Source organism: Merops nubicus, unplaced genomic scaffold (assembly GCF_000691845.1).
Source record: "Merops nubicus isolate BGI_N331 unplaced genomic scaffold, ASM69184v1 scaffold1247, whole genome shotgun sequence".
Classification (NCBI taxonomy): Eukaryota; Metazoa; Chordata; class Aves; order Coraciiformes; family Meropidae; genus Merops; species Merops nubicus.
In genome coordinates, this window is record NW_008619325.1 from 61235 (window position 1) to 84624 (window position 23390).

Consider the following 23390-nt stretch of genomic DNA (forward strand, 5'->3'; position numbering starts at 1 on the left):
GAAATAAAAACAAAATTCCTTAAAAGAATGAAAGTAACCCCCTTTTTTTTTTTTTACAAACAGAGCGAAATTCTGGCTTTGGAGAGCAGTGGGATTTGTGCCACCAGCCTGTCTGCATGTCAGCCTAAAGACACCCCCCGCTCATCACACCACACTGCGGAGATGTTTTAGTCCACCAGCTTTTATGGGGTGACAATAACACAAACCACTGACAAACTACCAAAGGCCTTTTTTTGCCTGCTCATGGCTGGGGGAGGGAAGGAGGCGAGGAGGCCAAACCCATTACAGCAAAGCAGAGTAGCTAAGGAGAACAAAATATCTCTAATTTTTGCTCCATAACCCATGACGCTTCTCCCCGCCAGCTCCCCAGGGCTGCTCAGAGACATGACAGTTGCCTTCCAGAGAGTGGCTGGGTGGGGAAAAAAAATGGATTTTGAGGAAAACTGTGGTGTTATGGACATTCTTCCCCCTAGAAAAGGGGACCCCTTACCTCACTTATTTGGGTAGCAGTGATTTTCTGGCTGTTTACAGCACTTCGCTTGGGGAACAGAGTGCCCAAAAATGATCTGAAGGACCTCACAGGCTCTGCTGCCTTCTGCTGGAGCATACACCTTTCTCCAATGTCACCTCTCCTAACAGGGACATAGAGCTAGATGCCCATTGCAAAACAGAGCAAGAAAGGGAACTGAAGTTAAGCTAAAACTTCCCCTCCACATGCAAGAGCGAGGAGCAAAAAACCCATGAGAGGTATTAGTCACGTTTGTTATTAAGCTCCTTGGGGGCTTTGTATCACTGATATAAAAAAACAAAACACGAACGAAGATTCTCTTTCTCCAAGCACTCTGTTTTGTTGTCTTGACTATATCTTGGCTAATTCTGCTTAAAATGAAGAGGCTGGGGAGACAGGGAATAAAGGAACTTATCCATCCCACGCCAGCAAGTGCCTCAAGCCATGCTCTTCTCCCATCCTTGGGAGGAAAACCAGGGTTGCTTTCCAAGTAGGAGAGTTGAAACATAATAATCTAACATTTTGCTGTTGCACCAGTAACTTCAGCATTTATTTCATACTATTGTTAATGCTTGTCTATAATATTTAGATATATTTATGTAGAAAGTAGAGGAGATGAAAGCACGAGATATATCTTATAAATATTTCTGTATGTCCGCATACAAAAGAAAATATGTACAGCCACAGATAGTGGTTCTCTGCTGTGTCAGGGCATGGCCACGTGAAGGACTGACACGTCCCCATCCCTTTCTACTGGGAATAGCTGCTGCCCTGCCTGGCTGCATTCCCTCCAGCCAGGACTGGAGCTGCTCCACTCTGCAGTTTCTTGGGGCTGGGTCAATGGTTTTGCTGGAGGAGAAGAAGCAGTGGCATATTTCCCTTAGGACTTGATGGCCCAATGTGGTAGAACATCAGTGACTAAGGGGATCGCACACAAAGGGCAAGAGAAAAAGAGCAGGAGCACTTTTTTTTTTTTTTTTTTTTCTATTCCCACTGGATTTTGACTTCACTTTGGTTCCTTTATCCTAACAACTCCACTACTGCCTCATGGACTCCATAAAGTCCTTCTCAGGATACCTTACTCTCACTGCTGAAATCCCAGGGTTTTTTTTTTTTCATATGGCTGCATTTGAAACCCCATCCAGCCTGGACAAATCAAGGACAGCTTTTCCTGCAGCAGTAACTTCAAAGTCGCAGACCTGCATAAAAGAAAGGTTAAAATGAGTTGTTCATTTCAGGGGATTGACCTGAAATCTTTCCACCTTTATCATTTGGAGTGGATGCTTCCCTGCTAAAAATGAAGTCTTTGGCAACAAAGGCAGTTATTGCTGAAAAGTTGTAGCATTTTCCCTTCTGGGATGGTCCTAATGCAGACTCAGTACCTGTGCTAGAAGACATAGGCTGGTGTGAGCCTTAGTTATTTTCAAACAAGAGTTGTTTTTCTTCCCCAGGGAAAGTTTCTACTTTTGTTTCTCAAAGTACTAAGGCACTTGATGGCCAGACATCACTGGCAACCATAGGAAATATTTTGGAAGAATATACCATCCCAAATGAGGTTTTGTCTTCTCAGAGATCATTTTGTTGGTGGGAGGAAGCATTTGTGGGTTTGCTGGGTTTTGTTGAAGGTCTTGTTTTTACTGGTGTGATTGGTTGGGTTTTTTTTTTCCCTCCTACCAGCTTTGTCCAGGTCTGTGTCTTTACAAGATAAACGACGTCTAGTCAGGGAAATGTTTTCTCTTCTCTGCATAGTGCTGGGGTGCTGCTGGCATCTCAGCTCCCGGGTGGAGGGAGGGTTTTCATTTGCACACATATCTCTCGACAGTCCTCTCGCACTTTTTACAGGTCACATAGCAACACCAGTGGTACTTGCAGTGGCATCTTTCCACCACTTTGTCCATGTAGGGGTTGTAGCCTCTGCCGCAGCACATCAAGTCACAGCTGTCGCTCCCGTTGGAGGTCTTGTTGCATTGTCTGGAAGAAAGAAAAATGTGGTGAGCAAACACAAATTCTTTCTAGGCTCTCTAAACCACTGCCCTGCAGTGGTGCTGGGACCCAACAACTCTGCCAGGCACTGGGTGAAGCCAGCATGGTGGCATCTCAGCTGCAGCAAGCACATGGCAGGGGTGAGCACTCAGCCAAGCAGCCTTCTACACCTGCAAAGGAGGCGAGGAGAGCCCCGGGGCTGCACTCACATCTCCTGCTATGATGCCCAGCATTGCATTTACATCACCTGCTCTGACACACAAAATAATGTTAAACTCCTGTTCTGACTCTTAGTTTGGGCTCAGCAGCACTTGGGCTGCCTGTCAGCCAAGGCAGGCAGGACCTGGCTGAAGTACAAGCAGACATGCAAAACTATCTTGATACCTCCACCAAAACAAAAACTCAGAATCCCTAGCAATCTGTATTCCCAGGCAGGCTCCAAAGCTGTCTGAAAGGAGCTGGAAGAAGAGGATGCACTAAAGTAAAAACATGGGTTTGTCAAACAGTACCTAACCTGAAAAGGATGGAGGAGGAACTCTGCAGCCGCAGTGTATTTGCAGAGCCTCAGTGCCAATGATCCTGGGCTGGGAAAGGTCCTGAGCAAGCTGTTACAGCCGCTATCCAGCCCTACCTCTATCAGGGAAATCACAACCGATACCAGCAGGGCTGGACTCTGCACTTTCACCCTGCTGAGGGTCTCCCAGCACAGCATGAGCAGCTGGGGAGCCAGCCCTAGAACACCCCAAGTCCTGACCCAGGAGCAGGCAGCATGGCAGGAGCACAGTGTAGGGTGACAAGCTGCCAAATATCACATGGACTTTCCCTGCTTGTTTTGTTTCTGCTTTTAATTAAAGCCAGCCTCATCAGGATAAGTCAGCTATTGTATGGGGTTCCCTCACTTTGTCCACTTGCAAGTGGCTGGCTTGAGAGTTTCAGAAGGAACTCATGAATTGGGGAATCTTTTTCATTAGTCCATTGATCATGGATCAACAGTCATTCTCAAAAACCAGTAATCTCGTTTTCTTAAAGTACTCCAAGCTGGGCCACTGGATGTGAAAGTGCAACAGGGATTGACTTTTGGATGAGGTGAACGATGTCCTAGAGATGCCATTTCCCTATTGGCTGTAAAGTTAGCTGAGGGTGCAGGTGTTTATGTTTGGTCAGATGTTTGGCTGGATACTAGTGCCATAGGGTAATGGATCTCGTTATGTGCCCTACACCATGGGGCTTTGAGTCTGATGGAGATTTGAAACTACTGTAAGAAAAGCAGCTTGGAGAGTGGGGGAATTGCTGACATCTCTCCTAAATCTTCTTCTGCATGGCTATTTTGGACAGAAACACTCTAAGGCTGGTTTGGGGCAGGGAAAGGAGAGGGGAGCACGAGTCGGACTCTTGAGCTGAGCACTCCGTTAACAGATGAAAACAAATCCATGAGATTTATAGGAATTCCTCATGAGGTAATGCTTTAGGAGAAGTTATGGGATTAATGAGGTGTTGAGATTTTGTTCTTGCTCTTCCTTTATTTTTATTTTTTTCTGACTGAGGCAGGCCTCCTATTTGTTTTTTCTGCCGTGCATTCCTCTACAGGTTCAGTGTTTAAAGACCCCCCCTGCTCCCCCTCATTCGGGAGTGTGTGTAAATATTTACAAACCTTTGAAAGCCTCTACCAAAGCCGAAGTCTGCAACCACCCTGAGCGTGTTTGCCTAACGCTGAACCAAAGACGTTGTTATTGCCCTTGCAAGCTGGGGCCCCTCCACCAGGAAACCTCCAAATGACTCCTCATAAATGTATTAGTAAATGCATTAAATATTCGGAGCAAAGGTTCAAATATAGGTGTGTTGACATTAGAAGAGGGGAGGGTATTTGACAGCCTTACTCAGCTTTATCGGTACGTGGAAAGGTTACTGCCCAGAGGTTCACCTAGGGAGGATGGGGAGTCTGCAGAAGCATGGTGAGGGATATGCACTGCATCCGTGCCACCTTGTACTGAGAGCTCATTAAAAAGGCCAAGAGCAAGAATATGGGTCCACTCTGACTGCAGTTCACCATTAAGGATATTTACTCCCCAAATGTACAAAGCACCTGACAGATAAATTTGCCCCATTCAAATCAAGAACAAAACTCTTTGACCTGTTGTTTTTGGACATGGAATCTCCCTTTCCTTGCATGCACTACTGCTGTCTGCATAAAAAAGTGAATATGCTAAGAGATATAAATTTTCATAGCTGTCCTCATCTCCCCAGCCTGAAATAAAGAAAGGAAAAGCTCAGAATCTTATTTAAAAATCCTCAGGGTTCCCTCAGTTTTGGAGAAGGGAAGAGGAACATTCTGGATGGATGAGTTGAATAGCCAAAACAAAGCTTTTGACCCCATCTTGAACCTAAATAAGCTTCTAGAAAACTTTCCTGACAATGCCACTAACCAGAGATTTTGTTTTCTCTTTTAAAGCACAGGATGAATTATCTTTATTTTTCTTTAAACAAGCTGAAACAGAGCTAGTTTCTCAGCTGTATCTATATACACAAAAAGTAAGTAGGGGACGACAAATGAGCCCAGAGTTTACCCACAGAAGCTGCCCCCGAGCATCTGCTTTCAGAGCCCGTGGCTGCGATCTCACCAGCCTCCCCGCTGATGGGTTAAGTTCAATCTCATTTGTTTTGGGCCTGGTCCAGCACGAGTCCAGCAACTCAGAGAAATGCCCTCCTCCTGAGCCTCAGAGAGAAAATACGAAAGTAGGCGATTGCATCTTAACACAACACTGTGACCTCTAGAAGCACTTGGAAGACCGCTGAAAAACAATGCTTCGGCCATAGTCCCAGCCAAGGTCCTGGCTCAGGAACAGGCTTTCACATTGTCACATTGTGCTTTTTCCTTCTTTATGGAAGAAGGGAGGAGGTCAGCCCTGCTGACTGGACAAATCCCACTCAGTATGCCTGTCCAAAATCTCCCCTTTTCAGCCCTCATGTGCAGAAACACTGCCATACATCCAACAGCCTCATTACAGGGGTAGCTCCTTAGCAAAGATGGTGAAAGACATCCCAGAACTTCCAAGAGCCCTATCACAGATGGAGAGGCTAAACCATCTCACAGTTACCTCCTGGAGGATTTAAATATAAAAGCTGCAGGCAGATGACACACAATTTCATTGTGGATCCCATTTCACTTCTGTCCCATCAGGAGATAGAAGGGTAGATTTTTTTTTGGTTGCCCAAATGGCATCTGAGAGCCAAACTGAGGCTAACTCTGTACTGTGTCACCCACAATAACGACACACTATGACAAAGATGGACCAGATGTCCACAGAGATCTCACTTCATCAGTCCTATTGATAAACGGAAGCTGCTTATGAGTACGTAAGAAAAGTCGTTCTGAGTCACAGGAACTGCCTGCCTGGAGCAGTGCATCTCCCAGTGCCTGTGGGAGATGATGTTCAGGGAGTTAAGCACAAATTTGGCCACTTTTTGTAGTCTTTTTCCTCATACACCACCAGCACCTGGGCTGTTGCATTAGGGATGATAGAAGTTATGTTCCTGCCTAGACATCTCAGTATTCCCTTGTGGGCATCCTGGCCATGCATTCACCTCATCCTTTTATGGCTTCAGGGAAACCATCTGTCTCTGTGAACTCCAGCAGCCACAAGTCCTAGGAGACAGTACTTCTGTGTAAAGAAGTAATTTTTTTTTTATCTTTTAAATCAAATTCCTATGCATTTCTTCAGTGCCCCTTGCTTTGGTAATGTCAAGTCATACAGCAGTATATAAAAGAAAGAGAAAAATAACTCAAATCCCCAAGGAGGTGTGTAATGCAATGGACATTGCTAAAAATACACCAAAGTGCACAGCTTCATGTAAGATTTTGAGGGCAGAATCTTAATTACTTTTAAATTGCTCTCTCACCCACAAGGAACGACTGGAGACTGACACTGAACAACTGTACGAAAGAGAGTTATCAATAGTACATGTCAGCAAGGAGATGTCAAGGGAGATCCTGGAACCAGCCTGTATTTTCATTAATGAGGAGTAGAGAGTGAGCTTGAAAAATTGTGGATAACGGTGGGGCAAAAAGAGCTGAGAGCATCTTGTGAGAGTGGAGTAAAATGCAAAGTAAGCAACACACTGAGAAAGATCCAGAAAAACATGGGAATATTCCCAGAAGAGTCAGAGAAGCAGATCAGAAAATAGCTAAGGAAGAAGGAAACTATTTAGAGAAGTTTGTAAGAGGTGTCTTCCCATCCTTAAAGGATTATTGTAAAAAGGAGAGAGAAGAAATGTTCTTTATACACTGAGGAAAGAGGAAAATAAATTATTAGTTTGATCTGAGATTATGATTAATTTGAATTAAGCTTAAGAAAAACATAATTCTGAGGACAGTAAAACCCCTGGAACAGGTTGTTTAGGGAAACTGGTTTTTAAGACCAGGGTAGACAAACATCTTTGATAACAACCTAGGTGGTCTCAGTTCAGTCTTGCTCCTTATAAAGATCTGGCTCCATGGAAAGTCATTCCCAGCCTCTGTTATTCCCTAAATCCAATGCAGGTTTGATGCAGAGGGACTAAATACATTTAGGAGACCTGGCTGCTATTTTTTATCTGCAGAATTCACTATCCCCTGCAATATTACAGTGTGAAGTTAATCTTTCCACCAACAAATTTGTTATTCACGAATCTGCTCAGGAAATTTTATGGTCAAATCCATGTCTCTCAAAGAGGGAAGGATTCAAACTACCTCAGGGATTAACTGAGAAAAAGCCAAAAAAAATCACATCTGGCCTAACTATTGACATGGGCACCAGCTACGAGCACTTTAGAAGTAGAAATAGCATTGCAGGTGGCAGGGACAGAAAGCTTTTTCTGACTTGCCTCCAGTTTAAACTTCTGGGATAGTCACATAAGAATTATTTGCTATTTGTTATGCATTGTTTGTTGGATTCCATTAAAAAAGGTAGCACACTTGATAAGACTTCTAGAAATTACTAAGTTGTTGTATACATTATAATCTACTCAATGTCAAAGTTCATCATACTGCTTCTGGTGCCTTCACACAGCGAAAGAAACTAAAAGAGGCTGGAATGAAAAACCAAACACCAATAACTGTTGTCTACCCAGAACTACCACTCTTCCCCATCTAAATATGAGTGCTCCTTCTAAGAAATTTCCCTGCCCACACAATCACATATTTTTAAGGTGTCAGGAGCAAGTGGTATCAAGGGCTGCCACTGCAAACTGAAAAGTATTGCATCCTTTCTTTGCAGCATTTGATCAGCCCTGCTGTTGGGACCACCAAGACGCCAAAGAGGTAACCAGCAGTCACAAAGTGTCTGCAGTCACCACTGAGCCACAGATGCCTGCTCAGCTAGCTTTAAATAGCTAGAAATCTAAGAAAACATACCAGGCTAAGACACCCTGGGAGACACTTTAGACTAAACTAAAAGAGGGGGATTTAGACTAGATAGAATGAAGAAATGTTTTACACTGAGGGTGGTGAGCCCCTGGCCCAGGTTGCCCCGAGAGGTGGTCACTGCCCCATCCCTGGAACCATTCCAGGGGAGGTTGGCCGGGGCTCTGAGCAACCTGCTCTAGTTGCAGATGTCCCTGCTCCCTGCAGGGGGGTTGGACTAGATGACCTTAAAGATCCCTTCCAACCCAAAGCATCCTATGATTCTATGAATATGTGAGCAAGTGACACCCACCAAAGAACATCCATGTTCATTACCAAAGTGAGTCAGCTAAGGAGTGGTAGCTGATCAGCCCAGCTTATCTGCAGCACAACGTTGCATCCCAATTTCTGCAACATAAGGAAGCTCCTTCCTATCTTCAGTAGGGTGGGAGGAGCATTTGCTTGGCTCCAGGGCTGCTCTGGGAGAGATCAGTAATAAACAGCTCAGTTATCTCTGCAAGGCTTGAGGGGCTGGAGGCTTTTGCATGCATGGCAGAATTTCCCTTTCCTTGGATCCCATAAGGGACCTTAAACAGCCTTTGAAATATGATCCATTGGACCCTACTGATAAAGAAGGTTAATACTTTTGCTTCTTTTCTCACAGAAGAGATCTCAGTTTCATAATCTGCTATTATTTATCGTCTACTCAAAGCTGACAACAAATTTTTCAGGCAGGAGAAACTGAACTGCTTTATTAAAAAATTAGCTATAGGGTGTTTTTGTCCAAGAAACCTCTGAAATGGGAACGTATACATTCTTTCCCAGTGGTTAATTTGCTGTTTTGGAAGTTGTATAATTCACTTGCTGCTCCACAGATCAGCTTCTTTAGCTTTTTCTCCAGACCATTTTTTTATTGGCTATGAAAGTGTGATGGTGGCATATAGCACATGGAGTTTGGATGGAGTTGAGGAGGGCTGTGATTGAAGGAGCTTTGGACACCGGTTGCTCCTTAATCAGATCAAGAATTAAGTCAGCTCCTTAATCAGATTCTGAGCACTTCAAAGAGGCTTCACATCTCAGGTCTGGGTTCAGCTCCCTGACTTTGAAATCTGGATACACCCCAAGCACTTGGAGGTGTGCAGATTTCCAAACCATTTCTAATTTCAACAAACTATGAAAGGCCAAGGTGTCTTAGAAAACATTTCAGGCTTTTCCTAAAGAAAGCTTTGAAACCCTTTCAGAAAAGAGCTCTGAAAGCTTTTGAGTAGCTGGGTACATGTTTTCCGAGTGGATTTTCACCCAGTTCCACTACAAGGTAGCTCAACTCCCTTTCCTGCCTGAAAAACATGCAGTAAATCCACATAATGTGCAGGATAATTAGAGAGATGGAAGTCACCGATTAGATTATCCCTTCCACCCACCTGCTGGTGCAAGATTGTTTCCTACAGTACACAGTGAAATCAAATACATCCAAGGTGTTGTAACCTAGCCATCAACCTCTCTCCTGCTTCTGCTTCCAGCATGCTCTGAGCAAGCACCAGAGCTGGAGGAGAGGGAGGGAGGAAAGGACTTTCTCTTCATATGATGCAAGTAATTTTGCATTACTCATTCTTTGTAACAAAAATCTAACAATCTGAATTTTTTAATCCAGTAACAGGAAAAGGGGTTGATAGTGGGGTCCCCTCCATTTTGCACCCCTTTTGATGCAGAAAGCAGGGCTGGAAAGGTGTTGAAGCTGCCCAGATCAAGATCTTCCAGAGCATAGTGAAAGGGGTCTATGTTGTAAAATCTCAGCAGCTGATCCCTGCACCAATGTTCATGGCCAAGAAAAGGCCAAAGGGGGAATAGGAAGGTGGTGGAAGCAGAGAGAAATGAACTGAGGAACCACCAATAAAAATCTCTTTATGACTGCAAACATCCTAAAAGACCTTAAAATTAGCCTAGTAGGAAAGAGGGAGATTTTCCCTCAGAAAATTCGGATGTGTACAAGGATGAAATATTAAGACTTATCTGGGATTTGAGTTATAAAATAAAAACCTGTTTGGACTATTTCCATGCAAGTCCTTTTACATCTTTGTGGAGTAAGTACAAAGAACATTTTTCCCTGCCCTCTCTAACAACATCCCTTTCATATTCCTTCCCCTCATCTCTGTCATAAGATGCTATCTCTGCAGCCCCGTGGCTGGCTGGAACAGAGCCACTGTGTTTAAAATACATTTAGATGTCCTCTTCAGGAGCAAAAAATTACAAAAAGGGAAAAAGGCATCCATGGGAGGAGGAGGTGAGGGAAGCTCCCCTCCTTTTCCTTGCTCCCCCTGGGAAGAAAGGACCCATCTTCAGACACATTGCCTGCATTTTACTCTTATTTCCTCTGCTAATTTAATGCAGAAAAGGGTCTGCTATGGCTTGTGTTAAACATGCCAATGTTGAGACACCAGGCATCTCCTCAAGAGCTGGCAGATGGATTGCGATGAAAATAAGCCTAACTACATGTGACCTTAAAACTTGGCCTGGAAGATGCCTGCAGCTCAACACGAGCCTATCTCACCCTCCTCCCCTCCCACAGCCATCACCATCTTGCACATCCAAGAATCAGGACTATTTCTTGACAGGTTCCTTTTGAAAGTCATCCCCTCCTGCCTCAATATCTCGGTCCTCTAAATCCTCACTCAATCTCACTTCCTGTGGACCCTTCCCTGGCAGGCTCACAATCGCTGCTGTCGCCCAGCTTGGGATAAACAGACGCCTGCAACATACATTTTCCTATGTTCAGAAAAAGAAAAAAAAAATCATTCAAGTCCTTGACATATTTTTAATCCCTAGCTAGGATAAAAAGGCAAAACCTGCCGTAAAAAAAAATTAGATGAAGAATTTTATGCCTCCCTCCCTCTGAAAGTATTTCAGCTCATGGAAAATGTTTTACTTGGCAAATCTGTAATGGATTCAGTTCGGTTTTGACACAACCTGTTGATTTCACACAATTCCTATAAACTAATTTCCAAATAATTTCTACCATTTTCTCCATTGCAAAACAAAGTGGTAAAACAAAGAGGTCTTTACAAGACACAAATTTGTCAAAATCCATACAAACCCACAAAAACATCACCACTACTCAAATGATTTTTCCCTCAGAAAACAGTTTCAACACATGCTTTTTCTGTATAATCCTCAGTAACTCATTAACATCTTCATTTGCTAACTACTGCTCCACCACTGGACTGGTGATGAACATCAGCCTAGTGTTCCCACCACAGAGCTCCCAGATAAGTACTGCTGTAGAACAGTCCAGCTGTTGGTTTTGGAGCATAGAAAAGTCTTAACTGCCACTAAACATCAGAGAATGAAAAGGACACACTTGTCTCACTCAACTATTGTCATCTCCTTATCAGTTCCACCAGTTAAATACTGATATGTTGTCTACAGAGTTGTAGTTCCAGATTAAATAGCTGTTGCCAAAGAATAGCTTCTCAAATCCCTTCACCAAATGAGTCATATGAAACAAAGGTATCCAGAGAGTATCTCTTCTGCATTTGGGTCACTTACTTCATCTCTGTTACATCAAAATCTTCTCTCCATTGAACCAAAGTGGTCCAAATACCACTACAGCCAACGAGAGTTAAACTGAAGACACTCCACAAAAGGGCAGAGGCATGCGCCCTGCAACTTGACCACCTAAGTCTCCACCACAGAGTAACACAAAAGGCAAAGAATTATACAAACTACCTGAAGAAAGACAAGCCAGCAGATATCAACTAATGAGACAGCTTGAAATCCAGCCATTGCAGCCACCAAACAAAAAAATCTGGAAATTCTGCGTAATTCTGCGAAATTCTGGAAATATGCAATTATTTGCCTGTCAAAGGGTCTGTTGCCTATCTACAGATGCTCGGACTGCTGAAACAGGGAATTGGTTTGTCTTGGGGGGAATTAAATATCTAACAGGAAGAGACAGGCAAGTCTGCTGCCTGTGAAAGGGGACAGCATGGTCCCCAGTGGAGGCTGGGTATGATGACCTTAAATCAGTGAAATTAATGAGATAAAGAAACTCCTCTGCAGAAACACAAGCAACACAAGCACACCTGAATTTTTCAAATACAGTGGGGGAAAACTTCTGAATGTCCACATTTGTAGTTTAAAGGGCTTTTTTAAGGGCTGCCTGGAAGTGCTCGTCCTGACTGGGTGAACTTTTGCCTGCTTAGAGGAGTTTTACAGTAGAGTAACAACCCATCACATCAGCAGTGGCTGCAAGAAATGACTTGGAGAGATTCATTACAGTATAAAGCAGCTGCTTGATCATTATAGGTTCCTTAAAATGTATCTTACACTTGCTTGTATAACATAGAATGTGTCTGCAGCCATATTTTGGTCACAGTCACCACTAAGAGGCTTAGACATCTGTAGACCACACTATATGTTAGAGAAGTCCTCTACCTGCATGCACGTGCTACCTCCCCAGTTATTTGTCTCTTATTCTTACATGTTTCCCTCTTCCTCTTCCCTCTTTGGAGCTCAGGGTGCAGTCAGTGCCCACTGCAGAAACCCTCACCTGTCCTGGGTCCCGTGTGACCCCACTTTTTCATTCTTCATGCAGAAATCCGGGGAGCTCTGCAGGTAAATCAGCTCTGTCTCTTTAACCGGCCTGATATCAATATCCTTTGGCACGAGGTATTTGCGTGTGCCCATGGGTCGGTGAACGACCTTGGTGGCTGATAAATACTTGTTTTTGAGGTCCAATGCAATGTCTCGCAGCTCTTGAAGGCCTTTCCAACAGGTCTTGATAGAGCATGACCCAGAAACTCCATGGCATTTACATTTCATTTCAAGAGAGGCTTTCAAGACCTGCAAAAAGGAATGCAGGAGTTAGGAAATGCCCTTCTCTTACCTCCAAACATCCCACAAGCTTGTTAATGAAGACACTTTCTTAGCAGGGACTGCTCTAGAAAAGGACTGCTGCTCTGATCTCTGCACAGTTGCTGTAGTGCAGAGTGCTGTGCAAAGGGAATGATATCCCACAGCTCCTTGGCCATCACTACCAGCTCAGGACTACTTTCACCAAGGCACCTTTGCAGCCAGTAGACAGAAGAATGTTTTGGATTTTGATCAGATATCTACACCAGGCTACATTTTCACTGTCTAAATTCCTCAGGAGCTGAAAATCAAAGCAAACCATAAACAGATAATTAACATCCATTTCTGCCTCCAGCAGCTTTGGGCTTTGGGTAACAAAGATGTCAAGGCTCTGATGAATTCAGGGCACTATCACCCTGCCTTTTTGGTGGCCATGTGGCCATAGGAGCCTTTCACTTTGGTTCTGCACTGGTGTCATTTCTATGGGACATGGCAGGATGCTGCCAGGAAGGGACAAATGCACCAACCGTGGCAAAGCTATGTCCCAAACAAAACTTTGCCCCTTGCAATTAAACCAAAAACTCAATAAATTACAAAAATAAAACACAGATAGAGTGGGAATGGTAGAGAAATACACCCAGGGGAGGGAAGTTTGGTACGGTTGTGCTCTGCAAAGGTGAGTTCAGCCTGTAGCTACACAGTAAGCTGCCAACGAGCTCAACATGCTCCAAGTTTTATCTGCTCCAGCGCCCAAGCACAGGCAGCTCTGGAGGGACCAAGCTGTGTGGTAGAACCAGCCCAGGGAGCTGCTGTAGCCCCAGAGAGGGGTGCAGGGGGTCACCTTTACAGCCCCCCACTCATTTCTCTAGCTGCATGGAGGGCTTTGCACCTCGGTGCACACCAATCGCTGCACATGGTAAGAATTATCCCTCCGCTGGATGCAAGATCTGAAAAGCAGCTTCTTTCAGATAAGGGAATAATCAGTAGCAAAGCAGTTTGTAATGGAAAACTCATCCCTCCTGGCTGCAGGGATGGCTGGGAGGCAGCTGCTGCTGGATGATGATCCTCCATGCTTACACAGCGCTTACACACTCGCCTGCACAACACCCTTGGCAGAGCAGGATGGGACCCATCCCCACCACGCCTCCTGAGGTAAGCAAGCCAGAGCCATCCTTGGCAGTGGGAAGAGTGGCCATGAGACATCCCACCCATGGTTACAAAGGACTGAGGATAGCGTTCGGGACCTCCTGAGTCCCAGCGTGAGTTATGTAACCACAGTCTTCAGCAGGCCAAAGGAGTTCAGAGCAATTTGGGAGAAACCTGCTCCTTTCGCTAGCTGAGAGAGCCACTGAACCTCACAGAGCAACCGACCACTGCAGATGATTGTACAATTACAATAACTCTCGTGGATTTGTTACCTGTCTCCCTACTTCACTGTTGTGCAGATGCATCAGTTTATTGGCTTGTGATCCTGATTTTTTCATCTTCATGGGAGCATCTGAAAATTTGGACCCCATGATAAGACCATAGTTGAGGTTGTCTGCACATCCTCCCCATCGATACCCAGGTCCAGGTGTCTCACCTGGGATGGGACCACAGGAACAGCCAGGGAGGTCCCCGGTGGTGCAGGCTCTGGCAATGGTGTGGCTGATGGCAGCAGCAGAAAGGGCATACACAAATGCTGACTCCCTTGTGCCTGAAAAAGACAAGAACTCTAGCTCAGCCTCCTGGGACAGCTAAATGTTCCCCAAGAACAGACCCACACAATCTACGCCCCTCAAAGCAGCAAACACACCAGCTCCCTGCAGCTGAGACTTCCCATGGCATCACCATCTTGGTGCACATTTCCTAACTGAGCTCTTCAACACGAGGCAACAGCTCAATAGGGCAAGGAGGCACATGGACTTAGGCAATTTGTCCATCGTGGCATGATCTGCTCTTGGAGCATATGCAGAAGCCTCTGCCCCGTGGACTCTCCTGCCTCCTTTTCCCCCTGTTCCAGATGCTGCCTGCCAGCAGGTCATGGACCTGGCATGCATGGAGCTGAGGGAGGTGGTGGAAGGCCATAGAGTTGCAGCACAACAGTGCAAGGATGCTCTGACCCATGAAAGCTGACTGGGCTGCCTCAGATGTAGCTTGTGCTTCTTGAGAAGTCTGCATGCCCTGAGCAGCAGCTCCGCGGCTGTGAGCAAGTGCACCAGGACTCCTAATGGGATGAGCAGAGCAGATTGGTAGGATGCTTTGTAAGAGCTGTGGGAGACCAGATCTTGGACTCAAGAACTCTTGGGCACGACTGGCACCACAATGATGAGCGTGGTCTCAGAGAACAGGACAATTAGGCTATTGTAGCCCCTCCACGCAGTCCCTCCCCTGGTAACAAGACCCTCCCCAGCCCCACACGCATACACACACTGCCTGACTCTACTCACTCATCTCCCTGGCTGAGCCAGCAGTGCTGTTTACCTCTCTCTAAGTCCAGCAGGTAATTAGGAGCCAGCTCAATGGAAGAGCAGTTCCACCGCATGTCTGAGAAGGTTTTACGGCAGGTCTTTATCACTTCCCGTGCTGCCTGGATGATGGTTTGCATGAGCTCCAGGTTGCTGCGGCAGAGCTGCACCTGGGAAACCACCAAGCCTTCGAGCTGCTTGCAGTGCTGGGTTTGATTCAAGGCCAAAGCTGAAGGAGTCTTGGACAGAGCTCTGAGGAAACAAGCATATGCAAAAAGCCATTAAAACCCACAAAAAAAAGGTGATCGCCAGGTCAATATTAATTTCTCCACTACCTCCGGTGCAGTGAATGCTTTGGCCTGTGTTCATCTGATTTAATTTTAGCTACCTGTGAATAGGTGCTTGGTTTAAGCTGGTGAGAAAGAGAGGTGACTATGAAGAGTGATTTATCTCATCTGAAGTAGGTGTTTAAGGTAGGTGGGAAGAAACACCCTCTAGAAGTGGGCATTTCTCTCCACTATCTAGGGAAGCCTGGACAAAGCTCCTGGGACATATGTCAAGCTGACTGAATGTGTAAATTTTTATGGGAAGGTTTTTTGCTAAAGAATGAAGAGGACAGACCTCCCAACAGAATGAAAAATGATCCATCGGCTCCACAATAACAAAAAGCTGGATCTTTCCAAGACTGTGGTATTCAGGGAAAAAAAAATACATTGAAGTTGGTGTTATCAGTGTTTTAGATTCAGCATCTGTCTCACACACTCTCTGCGAATCATGCTAAATGTCATGTAATTAATTATAGAGAAAATCCCCTGCAAGGCCCAGGGAAAAGCCACTGAGTTCACCAAACAGATGCTTTCTCTTAGAATTAACACCAAAGGCCTCCACCAGTTCCGTTACTGTTGCTTGTAAATAACTGTTTCTCTAGTCTCAAAATCCATAGTGCAGAAACACCATCAGACTATGTGCAGAGATAGCACCACTGTCCAAACTGTGAAGGACCCACCAGCACCTGCACATATGTTACCATGGAAGAAAACACCACTACCCCAAAGACTCCGTTGGTTCTCGTGTGTGATTCCCAACATTTCCTGGTAAAAGAGAATAAAAATGCAAATGCTGCCATGCATTGTACAGGTCTGTGCTCTTCTTCCCCAAGCCTGGTGTGTAACTCTCTTTGTGTCTTTATGACCTGCTTAGGGTAGTCATAAATGTTATTCGTTCCCATAAAACAACTTTCTCGCTGGCTGCATCAGTAACTGGCATCTGCTCCTGGCAACACAACTGCCTTAACACATATTTCCTTCTCTCCTTTTTAAATGTATTGCCTTCCAGTTTCATCCTAAGCCATCTCGGTTAGTTTGGCTTATTAGCAGACACATTTCTGGGTGCATTTCCCTTTATTACTGTAACATCTACGTCCTTCAGAAGTTAAATGAGACGGAAATGGACCTAAAATTGAGCCCTAACCGAGATTGGGGTCATTAGCTCTGATCTTGGGTTTTCAGGAAAACGCATCTATGTTCCACCAGCTCCCTCAAGGTTGGCTTGAACCAGCTGCTGTGTATGTTGGAGCTCTCTCTGGGCTTTGCACAACTGCTAACCCCTCTTCCAGCAGGGAAAAGCTACAATCCTTTCTAGGGCTGAGTAGGTCTGCACTGACAAATTCCCAGGCGGCTGGAGTTTGGTGTTTCTGGCACTAAATAACCAGCGGCAAACTTGGAAGGGAAACCACCACTCTGCTAGCTAGGTAAATATCTACATCATACATATATTTAAAGAGGTCCATTAAATATACAGTGAATAAAAGTTTTGGCCAGGGAATTTCAAGTGGAAAGGAAAAAGTGGAGCACTTAATTTTCAGAAATTTTGCCCTGTAGTTCATCTTGGTCCCTTGCACACTGTTACTCGTGCAATGCTCCCTGTCTGGAGAGGGGCAGCTCCAGAAGGCAACTTATCCTGCCTTAGACTTGTACCTGTGCTGGTAGACAAAAAAGCCTGCTGGTTCAATGTGGTTGATTCTGGATGCTCAGGTATCTCAAATATATCCTTTCCTTGAAGGTAGAGGAATGAGTCTTTGGACAGTATGGATGACACCTGTCTGCAAACCTCTACAGTGTGGACCTCATGGTAGTCCTCCAGGGTCCTACTTCATACCATGGAAAGAAAAAAGCCACGTCTAGGGAGTAATTAGCCTGATGTGCTTTTGAGATATACTCTAGGAGAACATCACACCCTAGAAGTGCTCATTTTCTGCACTGCCTATAGGGGCAACCCAGGCAGCAAGCTCTGGACGCAGACATCTGGACTGTGTGAGCACAGAGCTGAGTGAGATGAGTCCAGCCCCTAGCACTTGGCACCAGAAACCTGTGAGAACTTATCCCAGAAAGCCTATCAGCAACTCTCAGGAATGAGCTGAAATGAAAATCAGGCAAAAGGCCAAAGCAGCTCGTCACTAATAGAGTAAAAATGATAAATACTCAAGCACAGTATGTCCCAGCAGCAAAACAAGCAGGCAGGGTGAGGCAGACGAAAGGAGAGAGCTTCACTGCCTGAGGTTCAGGCAAATGAAGAATGCTCTATGTCTCTGAGGGATGCTGTACTATGGGGCACCAGCTCAGCTGTCTGATCAGAGGTGCTGAGTGACACTTTAGAGGCCTTGAGATGTTTCACCTGTGCCTCCAGCCAGGAGGAAACATATCTCCTTTGTCCTGCACCATATTTTCTTATCCTGTATAGAGGTCTTCGGCACCTTTAGAGGACCTGGAAGGCTGCACTGAGGTACCTGCATCTCACCATTGCAGACAAGTCAGGAACAGAAGAAATAACCACTTATGCGCTGGGATGAGAGCTGAGTTCAGACTGAAACTCATCTCCATTGTGGAAAAAAGGGATGTGATACAATGAGATTATGTTATTACAGACGGCCTGAAATGATCACCATTGGAGAAGCAGATTTATAACGCAACAAGAAAGAAATTTTCTTCATGGAAGAGGGAAAAATATCTGCCAGACAGTCAACAGAGGAAGGATCATGGCCATATGAGGGAGAACTCAGTAAATGGCAGCAATGGCTGTTTCTCATCCAATGAGCTGAGCTCCAGGGAGCTCGCCAAGAATAAAAATGCAAGACGCAGGAAGGTGTTTTCTGAACATCTCCCAGGCCTGAACTTCATGCCTTTGCTTGTGAGAACCTATAATTGGAAACATCTCCAAGTGTTGGGAGGAAAAAGTAAAGGGTAATGGAGATGGAAAAGAAAACTCACAGTTACTGGAGTCACTCGCTGAGACCGAAAAGTGCCTTTATAAATCACAGATGAGGAATGTGAGAGGACTATTAGGTCATCTAGTCCATGCCCGGACAGCTCAGGTTTGCTCAGTTTCTATCCTACTTTCAGGAATGTCTTCTCCACCCCTTGTGGCTTTATACCTTCCCCATGGCAAGGCATCAACCCTTCATGCTCCCCAGCTTCTGGCAGCACCAGGGAGGGTTGCCCACCACCTGTAAAGGACATTTTTTTGGGAACAAAGTCCATTCATATGCCAGTGGAAAGGAAATCACCTTCCCCCAGGAGAATCTTGTCCATGGTGGGATTTGGTGGTGGGTCTCTTTCCCATCTCCACCCAGTCTCTGTTGACCACAAGCCCTGGGAAGGAACCTGGAACCAAAGGGGTGCAGCCAGCTTGAATAAAGCATCCCTCAAGGACATAGTTAGCAGAACAGCCTTTAGTCCTCAGTCTGGGTAAAAATCCCTGAAGAACATCTTTCTTTGAACTCACACCCTTCATCTGAGGAGCAACATATGGGGATTTTACCTGATGCCACCCTATAAATGCTGCTTTTCAATGTTTCCTGCTGCTAATGTTGTGCTCTCCTCCCTTGACTCTCTGGCTCCATCCTTCACTCTCCAGAAAGCTGAGGACAACCGAGCGGTGGTTATTTAGGTGTTTTGGGTTTGGTTTTTTTTTTGTTTTTTTTTAATGTACATATTTGACCCATCCCTTTAAATAAACAGCCCTCAAACCAAATGCCTCCTGCTTTATATATAGCATAGCAGGGCTTTGAATTGAAGTTATGGGCACTGACAGAAAACCATAAACATAATTACAGAGGAAATATGATGCATGGATGGGTCATGACTTTCGTTTACTCTTTTAATTATCTCAGGCAGTTAATAAATTCGTTTGAAAACATGAATGCTCTACAGTTTTAGGTCCTTTGAGAGGTATGGGCTCACTCCTGCAGATCTGGGCTCCATGAGAAGATTATTCATAGGAGCAGCAGCTTGAGAGAAGTATCTTCAGATCTGAGCAGGCATGCTGAGTGAAAGACACACATTATTTGGTTTACAAGCACCACTCTAAGTGGGACACTGCTCCTGGTCAATCCAAAGGGAGAAAAACTCCTTGGACTGAGCAGTGAAGCCTTGGTGCCCTTTAAAATACCCGCAAAGGGTGGAAGGATCTCCTCTCTTTCCAATGTGGGCTCTTTCTGAAGGGCATCTCCCCATCCTCCTTTGTGTGATGTGACCGAAGGAGGTCTCACAGAGTTGGGAACTGTTGGTGAAATTATGAATTTTTGCTCCAAATTGCCTGCTTTGTTTTCTGTGAAGGCACTCTCTTTCTTTATGCCTGTTCTTAAACCTGTTCTTAATCTGGAGGGATTTGGGTGAAACAAGAAGATTTAGACAAAATTACACGGCCATGGAGAGTGAAGTGTGTGGTAAACTTTAATAAAGAGAAGCAGAGATTTGGCATTTTTTGCATTCAATCCCACTGAAGGCTTTTAACCTGCAGGATTCTTATTTTCTCAGATTTTCATCTGGAAAAAAGACTTGCAGGATTGTTACAATAACCTTGTCTAAGCTCCTGCTAGTCAGAGGAAGCCCATGTCTCTGTCACGCAGCCCTGCAACAGCCCTGGTTTGGGAACCATAAGTGCTAGGAAAGCCACCACCTCCTTGGTAGAAGAGGAAAGAAAGAGAAAGAAAGAAAGAAAGAAAGAAAGAAAGAAAGAAAGAAAGAAAGAAAGAAAGAAAGAAAGAAAGAAAGAAAGAAAGAAAGAAAGAAAGAAAGAAAGAAAGAAAGAAAGAAAGAAAGAAAGAAAGAAAGAAAGAAAGAAAGAAAGAAAGAAAGAAAGAAAGAAAGAAAGAAAGAAAGAAAGAAAGAAAGAAAGAAAGAAAGAAAGAAAGAAAGAAAGAAAGAAAGAAAGAAAGAAAGAAAGAAAGAAAGAAAGAAAGAAAGAAAGAAAGAAAGAAAGAAAGAAAGAAAGAAAGAAAGAAAGAAAGAAAGAAAGAAAGAAAGAAAGAAAGAAAGAAAGAAAGAAAGAAAGAAAGAAAGAAAGAAAGAAAGAAAGAAAGAAAGAAAGAAAGAAAGAAAGGAAAGGAAAGAAAAGAAAAGAAAAGAAAAGAAAAGAAAAGAAAAGAAAAGGAAGAGGAGAGTGTGTGGGGGGAGAAAATCAACCCTGAAGGAAAAGCTTAAAATAAGAGCTGCTTTCAGATATGGTGCCAAATCCAGCACTGGCAGTAGTGGGCACAAGGCCATTGACTTCCAGCCCAAGCTTGACTGAAGTCGATGCCAGCGGCCAGTTGGCTCCCCAAGCACCGAGGAAGGCCATGGAGCTTTGTCAAGTTTTCCCGAGCTGCCTACAGAGCGAAGAGCAAACTTCAAAGCCCTTGTCCCCCCCTGCTCCTCGCCCCCAGCCCACAACCCTCCCGCTGTCCCCATCCTGCAGTCCTTTCACAGCAGCTCATCTAGCAGCCCCCTTGCCAGGCAGACGGTCTCCTCAGAGGCGCCCGTGCCCCAGTGTCCCAGCTCCCCCCCACCCCAGGTTGAAGGAGAGAAGCAGGCGCTGCTGGGAAGCACAAGATCTTTCCATTTTCAGCCCTGCCTTCTGCTGGCTGCAGAAAGGCTGCAGTGCTGCTCGAGGATGGTGAGCTGGGGGACATCTTGGGTTCGCCAAGACCCAGGGCTAAGCCAGAGTTTGCTCCTAAAGGGCTGTGATTTAATCATGGGCATCGTGCAGCAAAGCTGACTTTGTAGTTGGCAACAGCGTTCAGCTAGAGATGGCTCCAGAGGGCATGGGGGCATCACCACCACAACAAGGACAGGCAGTGACCGAGCTCCACCTAAAAGTGATGGGATTCCTAACGCCACCACTTGTCACAAGCTGATCCTGCAAGCCACGCAAAAATAGCTTGCTGCATTTGTGTTCTTTGCAACCACTCTTGCATTGAAGGTGACAGTCAATACAGAGAGACAGTCCAACCTACGTCTTGGCTCTTGGGCAGAGGAGATACCAACCCCCAGGGAGGCAGAAGTGCCTAAAAAGCCAGTTCATGCCTGGACATCCCAATATCTGCCGACCTCTGTGGTGTGCACATCTGGCCACTGCTCCCTCTAGTGCTCATTTATTTTTCAGCTCTACCCAAACAAGTTGTTCCAGCAACCTGCTTGTCCAAATCCAACCCCCCCTAAGAAAGCTAAAGGGCATGGCAAAGGAGGTGGGCAAGAGCAATGGAGTTACTGTGTGCTCTGGCCTTAAGATGTGTCCCATTGAAACCGATGGCTTACTTCCCTCCCCAGATGCTGTGATGCAAAACGAGCGCCGAGGACCACAAAAAGAAGCAACCCCCAACCTGCTCTAAGGATGGGAAAGAGATTTCAAAAAGCAACGTGCAAAAATAAAGACTCAGGGTCTCACAGGTACGGAATGGGAAGGCTGTGTCTCCATGAAAGCTCTGACCCTCAAAAGATCTGTCCATACCCTGACTTTACACCCAAGCACCTCCTTGGAGCTTGAGTGGGGGAGGCCAAAATGGGAAGTTTCTCCTGCAGCAAGACCAAGTTTATGAGATGCTTGACTGTCCAGGTACCATGGGGGATGCTCAGTGCGTCACACCTCTAGGGCAGGGGAGGGGACAGTGCCAACTTACAACAGCTGGGGATCTGGACTGTAGAGCTCGTAAAAATAAGCCAAATAAAAAAAAAACCCAAATAGTTCCTTTTTACCTTCTCCCCACTTTGACTTATTTACAGGTATATTTGTGTTACAGGGAAGTCCTAAACGGCTGAAGTGTGTTTTTCTTCTCCCTCTCCTCCTGCCATTACATCACACGCTGAATCAAAATTGAATTTCCTATCACCTTTCATATCAGTTGCTCCCTCTTCCCCAGGCTGGTAAAACCCACCTCCTTATCTTCCCCCTCCCCTCCCAAATCCTCTTTGAAGCTCACTTCTGGCATTGTGCCTACAACAACGGCCCAGCGGGCAGACTGCTGAGACGAGCCCATGACCAAAAACATCTTGTAGCGCTTTCCTCCCTCTTCATTCCAACCTTCCCCCCGCCCCATCCACGAGCATGGGAGGGAAGGGGCAGGGTTTGGTTGTACAGCACCCAGCGTGTCAGTCTGGGGCTGGGATTGCAGCTTTGAGATATTACTTGGTATTCAGTATCAACGATCTCTCTTCACCAAGAATTTACCCGTGTGATCTCCAAGGACGGTGCCCAAGCCCCAGGGATGGTCCCTGAGCCCCAAGGATGCCAGCATCACTGCTGAACAGAAAAAAAAAAAATTGATGGGGAGGGTGGAAAACCTGGCCCATGTTTTCACAGAAAAAAAAAAAAAAAAAGAAACAGCAAATGAAAAAAACAACAACAACAACAAAAAAAAAAACAAACCCAAACCAGAATTTTGTGAAATCCCAGCTGGCAGCACCCCAGCTGGGAAGTGCCCTGGGACAGGGAGTGTGGATCTCTGTCAGGTTTTAAACAGGTGTGAGAGGAGCCCTGGCAGCACATCTGGATGCAGCTCATGCTTCAAATGCCACTTTAATCCCAGCTTTCATCTTCCCCACTTGCTTTTCGATAGAAGGGATATGTCTGCTGGCAAGGGGAGGAGCAGCAAACCCATCCTCTTTCCTCCAAATCTTCTCCCCCAACCCAATCTCCAAGAGCAACCCTTGCAGCTTAACCACTTACCTGCCAAAAGGCTGGTTTTGCTAACAAAGCTATGAGGGACATTGTCCTGCCTTCCAGCCTTTTTTTTGTGCCTACAGCTTGTCACCACACTACGAGGTTCCTTCTGAAGCTCGTCTTGCTCCTGCCTTTTGGGGGAACCCAGGTGCTTCACTCTGGATTTAGCACCTTGCTTAAGTGGAGCACTAATGCCAAGCACATAGTTGAGCCACTCCACCCAGTTACGGGTCTGTAGTTCAGTGTCCTGCTG

At 45.4% G+C, this 23390-nt stretch overlaps 2 protein-coding genes across 2 annotated transcripts in view; one reads left to right on the forward strand and one right to left on the reverse strand.

Annotated features, from left to right (window-relative positions):
* Window positions 1–1628: 1628 nt before the first annotated feature.
* Window positions 1629–23390, reverse strand: part of WNT11 (wingless-type MMTV integration site family, member 11) — a 23981-nt gene continuing 2219 nt past the window's right edge. The window contains exons 2-5 of the mRNA XM_008943727.1: window positions 15180–15415; window positions 14135–14412; window positions 12415–12707; window positions 1629–2479 (exon numbers count right to left, since the gene is read on the reverse strand). Coding sequence (XP_008941975.1) covers window positions 2305–2479; window positions 12415–12707; window positions 14135–14412; window positions 15180–15415 — 982 coding nt within the window. The 3' untranslated portion in view covers window positions 1629–2304. The remainder of the gene's footprint in view (window positions 2480–12414; window positions 12708–14134; window positions 14413–15179; window positions 15416–23390) is intronic.
* Window positions 18206–20224, forward strand: LOC103776229 (mental retardation GTPase activating protein homolog 4; the record flags this gene model as incomplete). The annotated part of the gene is made up of 2 exons (XM_008943728.1): window positions 18206–18402; window positions 20131–20224. Coding segments are annotated over exons 1-2 (291 nt in total), but the record flags the coding sequence as incomplete, so codon positions are not given.